At 33.1% G+C, this 7,095-nt stretch overlaps 1 protein-coding gene across 1 annotated transcript; it reads right to left on the reverse strand.

Moving 5' to 3' along the window:
* Positions 1–3,287: 3,287 nt before the first annotated feature.
* Positions 3,288–4,188, reverse strand: LOC119664454 (the record flags this gene model as incomplete). Its single annotated transcript, XM_038073940.1, is given in 1 exon segment — positions 3,288–4,188. A coding segment is annotated over 1 exon segment (497 nt), but the record flags the coding sequence as incomplete, so codon positions are not given.
* Positions 4,189–7,095: the final 2,907 nt, after the last annotated feature.

Here is a 7,095-nt window from a genome sequence, read left to right on the forward strand (position 1 = left end):
GATCTAATTCTAACCTGTATTCGTCATCTACCCACTCTCTTAATCCTAAACTATCTTGGGTGCGCATATCGAACCCTGTTAATATTTTAAACGGTGCATGCTTAGTGCTTTTCGGCGGAATGTTATTAATAAATTGTTGGACGCGCACGACGAATTTATACCAATTTGCACTACTATTTATACATAGTTTAGTGAGCAAACCACTGACAGTTTTATTTATTCGCTCGACTTGACCATTCCCGCGCGGGACACCAGTAGCAATCATCAAATGCTGAATACCCTCGCGGATGCAATAATTCTCAAACGAATTCGAGGTGAAGGCTGATCCTCTGTCTGTTATAATACGTTTTGGACTCCCAAAAACTGCTGCTTATTTGTTGACGCCTCGTTGTCGTGTTTCGCGCTTTGCTTATTTGTTGACGCCTCGTTGTCGTGTTTCGCGCTTTGCTTATTTGTTGACGCCTCGTTGTCGTGCTTTACTTATTTGTTGACGCCTCGTTGTCGTGCTTTACTTATTTCCTCGGAATTTCTTTGATTTTACCAGTTTTAGTGAACAATGTACACATATATCCCGAGGAAAAATTGAAAGTAGTGATCCCGGTTGAGCCCCCATTTGTGGTCCCGAGTTTGGCACAAAATAACTTTGTTCATAAGATAATTTAATTTCGTATATTTATTATTTAAAAAAAATAGTCTTATTTACGAAAGTCTTAATTATAAAAGTCTTATTTATAAAAGTTATTTATAAAAGTTAATTATTCAAATGTTTACAATTAAATGTTCAAAACTGTTTTTAATTACAACAATTTACTAGTTCGACTCTTAGGAACAACGCACACTCTGCATAACCACTCGCACGATTGCCTCGCACAACTTCTCCGCACAACTACTCAGTACCACTACTTAACTTCAACTGACTCGCTTCGGCACTCTTTGCGTCGTGTTAATACGACGCAGAGTTGCCAACCCTACATTTATATAGCTTTAGCGATTAGAAGTCACATACTCGTCATCATGTGTGCTTTAAATGAAAAGTAAAGTGCAATAATTCATTATTGTTTTTGTATTAAATTGTCAATTAAAATTTGCACTAAATACCACAATGAATTTAATATAATTTATTATAATTTTTCACGGTCGCCATGTAGTGATTGAAAAACCGAGTTCTGTTTTAAGACTGACTTTATTCATTAAAAATATGTTTATACAAAATTCAGGAGCAGGAGGAGCAGTGTGCATTAGCATACTGTGAGAATTTGCTGAATTGGCGTCTTCACACGCCAGCCCAAACACTATCGTCAAACGGACGGTAGGGGCTCATATTGCAAGAGTGCAATAAAGGTACAATAAATATCAGCATACTTATTTACTCACCTAGTGTATGCTTATGCACGCTACACCTCCTGTTTTAAAGAAATAATATAATAAAATTTTAAACAAAATTTTATGTAATTATTAATAATTGTATATATTAATATATTATTAATATATTGCATATATTGCATATTAAAATTTTTTTTTTATTTAATTACAAATATATTTTTCATTATTTCAAATATAGTATACATATCTACATTCATTCATTCATTCATTCATTACTATATATATATATTATTTGGATTTTATTATTTTTTTTTTTTTAATTAATATATGGTTTTAACCTATTTTTGTGCACTTTTTGTGCTTTACCTTTACTATCTACTATAACTATATTATTACCTATTTCCATATCTTTAACTAAATATGGACCTATATATGTATTTTCTAATTTATGAGCTACTTCGTTTTTTAATAAAACCTTATCTCCTATTACTAATTGAAAACTATGTAAATTATTATCATACCTAAGTTTATTTTTTAATTTTGATGTATCGAGCATTTTTCTTGCTCTTTCATAAGCTACTTCTAATCTGTATTTGCTTTCTTTAGCATAATCTTCTATATTGTATAGTGGTTCTATATTACCACTATTGAAATAATTGAATTTCCTTGGGATACGTGCATACAGGAGTTCGTAAGGACAGTATCCATGTGCTAACGATGGTGTTGTGTTAAAGCAATACGTGAAGTACTTAATCCAAACATCCCAATCATCTCTATTGACTGAGATGTAAGATCTTATATATTCATTAAACGTGCGGTGACTGCGTTCTACAGTACCTAGCGTTTGATGATGGTGGGCTGTTGATGTAATATTCTCGATATTCAGATATTTACATAAATCGTTCATAATTTGATTTTTATACTCTGTACCCATGTCAGTTAGAAACCGTTTCATGGGTCCGTACTGTAAGATAAAATTTTCGAAAATTGCTTTCTCTATAGTCTTGGCACTTTTATTTGGAACTGGAATAGTTACCAAATATTTTGTTAGGTCACATATTAATGTGATTGCATACTCATTGCCGTTCTCCGTTCTTGGGAGTGGACCAATGGTATCTACTAACACAGTGTCAAATGGAGACATAGGCGTTTGCACTTCCGTTAAATGCATTTTTGTATGTCTAGTTGTCTTGGCCAGTTGACAACTTAGATATTTTTTTACGTACTTGGTAATAGTTTTTGTCATGTTTTTCCAGTAGAATCTTTGTTTTATTTTAGTCAATGTTCTGGTAATTCCAGTATGACCTCCTTTTGCTGGATCATCATGATATTGGTGAAGAATAGCTTCAATTGCCGACTTATTATTTTCGTTTATTTATGTCACCTGTGGTAATAGCGCTATTTGAACATTTGTTAATTTTTTGTTGCCCATTTCTTTAAAGGAATTTAGCGATACAGATTTAAAAATCTTTTCGCAAGGTGCCATTTGTAACTGTTTGATTTTTAATTCACCGGCTTGTTGATCAAGTGGTTTTTACTCCATATAAAGAAAACATCACTTCTATTTTTTTTTTTCACTTAGTAATTATGAATAAATTCGTATGCAATGCCATTTTAAATTTTGTTTATTTAATTAAATTGTAATTAATTAAAGTAATAATAGTAATAATTCTTATTACAAATTCTTATTACAACTGTGTATAAAACATACAGCGCACAATTCTTGTTGGTTTTTAAGTTTTGCATATTATCTCTTTTTTTATTTTTCTTTGATAATTAATAATTTTTCTTTAGTAATAGCATTATTATAGGATGCAGTTTGACTCTTTGCGTCGTGTTAATACGACGCAGAGTTGCCAACCCTACAACTCGGCTATTCCTGGCATGTCATTCGCCCCGAATGACCCCACTTCTTCATATTCTCTGCTACGCTATAAGTATTTATCGGGCCTTCCTTCTCACCTACTTTCTCTACTTTATAACGACCCTTCCCCAACTTTTCCACTATTCTGTACGGTCCCAGAAATTTCGGTCTTAGCTTCATCCCTGTACCCAGTTGAGTTCGCTTAATGGCGACCAACTCCCCTATTTTATATTCTTGTTCTCTGACTCTTCCTCTGTCGAACCCCCTTCTGTTCGCTTCCTGTAGCTTCGATATGTTTATCTTCGCTTCGTTTCGTATTTCATCTCGTTGCCGATCTAATTCTAACCTGTATTCGTCATCTACCCACTCTCTTAATCCTAAACTATCTTGGGTGCGCATATCGAACCCTGTTAATATTTTAAACGGTGCATGCTTAGTGCTTTTCGGCGGAATGTTATTAATAAATTGTTGGACGCGCCCGACGAATTTATACCAATTTGCACTACTATTTATACATAGTTTAGTGAGCAAACCACTGACAGTTTTATTTATTCGCTCGACTTGACCATTCCCGCGCGGGACACCAGTAGCAATCATCAAATGCTGAATACCCTCGCGGATGCAATAATTCTCAAACGAATTCGAGGTGAAGGCTGATCCTCTGTCTGTTATAATACGTTTTGGACTCCCAAAAACTGCTGCTTATTTGTTGACGCCTCGTTGTCGTGTTTCGCGCTTTGCTTATTTGTTGACGCCTCGTTGTCGTGTTTCGCGCTTTGCTTATTTGTTGACGCCTCGTTGTCGTGCTTTACTTATTTGTTGACGCCTCGTTGTCGTGCTTTACTTATTTCCTCGGAATTTCTTTGATTTTACCAGTTTTAGTGAACAATGTACACATATATCCCGAGGAAAAATTGAAAGTAGTGATCCCGGTTGAGCCCCCATTTGTGGTCCCGAGTTTGGCACAAAATAACTTTGTTCATAAGATAATTTAATTTCGTATATTTATTATTTAAAAAAAATAGTCTTATTTACGAAAGTCTTAATTATAAAAGTCTTATTTATAAAAGTTATTTATAAAAGTTAATTATTCAAATGTTTACAATTAAATGTTCAAAACTGTTTTTAATTACAACAATTTACTAGTTCGACTCTTAGGAACAACGCACACTCTGCATAACCACTCGCACGATTGCCTCGCACAACTTCTCCGCACAACTACTCAGTACCACTACTTAACTTCAACTGACTCGCTTCGGCACTCTTTGCGTCGTGTTAATACGACGCAGAGTTCCCAACCCTACATTTATATAGCTTTAGCGATTAGAAGTCACATACTCGTCATCATGTGTGCTTTAAATGAAAAGTAAAGTGCAATAATTCATTATTGTTTTTGTATTAAATTGTCAAATAAAATTTGCACTAAATACCACAATGAATTTAATATAATTTATTATAATTTTTCACGGTCGCCATGTAGTGATTGAAAAACCGAGTTCTGTTTTAAGACTGACTTTATTCATTAAAAATATGTTTATACAAAGTTCATATTTGGAGGAGCAGTGTGCATTAGCATACTGTGAGAATTTGCTGAATTGGCGTCTTCACACGCCAGCCTAAACACTATCGTCAAACGGACGGTAGGGGCTCATATTGCAAGAATGCAATAAAGGTACAATAAATATCAGCATACTTATTTACTCACCTAGTGTATGCTTATGCACGCTACACCTCCTGTTTTAAAGAAATAATATAATAAAATTTTAAACAAAATTTTATGTAATTATTAATAATTGTATATATTAATATATTATTAATATATTGCATATATTGCATATTAAAATTTTTTTTTTATTTAATTACAAATATATTTTTCATTATTTCAAATATAGTATACATATCTACATTCATTCATTCATTCATTCATTACTATATATATATATTATTTGGATTTTATTATTTTTTTTTTTTTAATTAATATATGGTTTTAACCTATTTTTGTGCACTTTTTGTGCTTTACCTTTACTATCTACTATAACTATATTATTACCTATTTCCATATCTTTAACTAAATATGGACCTATATATGTATTTTCTAATTTATGAGCTACTTCGTTTTTTAATAAAACCTTATCTCCTATTACTAATTGAAAACTATGTAAATTATTATCATACCTAAGTTTATTTTTTAATTTTGATGTATCGAGCATTTTTCTTGCTCTTTCATAAGCTACTTCTAATCTGTATTTGCTTTCTTTAGCATAATCTTCTATATTGTATAGTGGTTCTATATTACCACTATTGAAATAATTGAATTTCCTTGGGATACGTGCATACAGGAGTTCGTAAGGACAGTATCCATGTGCTAACGATGGTGTTGTGTTAAAGCAATACGTGAAGTACTTAATCCAAACATCCCAATCATCTCTATTGACTGAGATGTAAGATCTTATATATTCATTAAACGTGCGGTGACTGCGTTCTACAGTACCTAGCGTTTGATGATGGTGGGCTGTTGATGTAATATTCTCGATATTCAGATATTTACATAAATCGTTCATAATTTGATTTTTATACTCTGTACCCATGTCAGTTAGAAACCGTTTCATGGGTCCGTACTGTAAGATAAAATTTTCGAAAATTGCTTTCTCTATAGTCTTGGCACTTTTATTTGGAACTGGAATAGTTACCAAATATTTTGTTAGGTCACATATTAATGTGATTGCATACTCATTGCCGTTCTCCGTTCTTGGGAGTGGACCAATGGTATCTACTAACACAGTGTCAAATGAAGACATAGGCGTTTGCACTTCCGTTAAATGCATTTTTGTATGTCTAGTTGTCTTGGCCAGTTGACAACTTAGATATTTTTTTACGTACTTGGTAATAGTTTTTGTCATGTTTTTCCAGTAGAATCTTTGTTTTATTTTAGTCAATGTTCTGGTAATTCCAGTATGACCTCCTTTTGCTGGATCATCATGATATTGGTGAAGAATAGCTTCAATTGCCGACTTATTATTTTCGTTTATTTTTGTCACCTGTGGTAATAGCGCTATTTGAACATTTGTTAATTTTTTGTTGCCCATTTCTTTAAAGGAATTTAGCGATACAGATTTAAAAATCTTTTCGCAAGGTGCCATTTGTAACTGTTTGATTTTTAATTCACCGGCTTGTTGATCAAGTGGTTTTTACTCCATATAAAGAAAACATCACTTCTATTTTTTTTTTTCACTTAGTAATTATGAATAAATTCGTATGCAATGCCATTTTAAATTTTGTTTATTTAATTAAATTGTAATTAATTAAAGTAATAATAGTAATAATTCTTATTACAAATTCTTATTACAACTGTGTATAAAACATACAGCGCACAATTCTTGTTGGTTTTTAAGTTTTGCATATTATCTCTTTTTTTATTTTTCTTTGATAATTAATAATTTTTCTTTAGTAATAGCATTATTATAGGATGCAGTTTGACTCTTTGCGTCGTGTTAATACGACGCAGAGTTGCCAACCCTACAACTCGGCTATTCCTGGCATGTCATTCGCCCCGAATGACCCCACTTCTTCATATTCTCTGCTACGCTATAAGTATTTATCGGGCCTTCCTTCTCACCTACTTTCTCTACTTTATAACGACCCTTCCCCAACTTTTCCACTATTCTGTACGGTCCCAGAAATTTCGGTCTTAGCTTCATCCCTGTACCCAGTTGAGTTCGCTTAATGGCGACCAACTTCCCTATTTTATATTCTTGTTCTCTGACTCTTCCTCTGTCGAACCCCCTTCTGTTCGCTTCCTGTAGCTTCGATATGTTTATCTTCGCTTCGTTTCGTATTTCATCTCGTTGCCGATCTAATTCTAACCTGTATTCGTCATCTACCCACTCTCTTAATCCTAAACTATCTTG

Source organism: Teleopsis dalmanni, unplaced genomic scaffold, assembly GCF_002237135.1.
Source record: "Teleopsis dalmanni isolate 2A unplaced genomic scaffold, ASM223713v2 unscaffolded_contig_1953, whole genome shotgun sequence".
NCBI classification, from domain to species: Eukaryota; Metazoa; Arthropoda; class Insecta; order Diptera; family Diopsidae; genus Teleopsis; species Teleopsis dalmanni.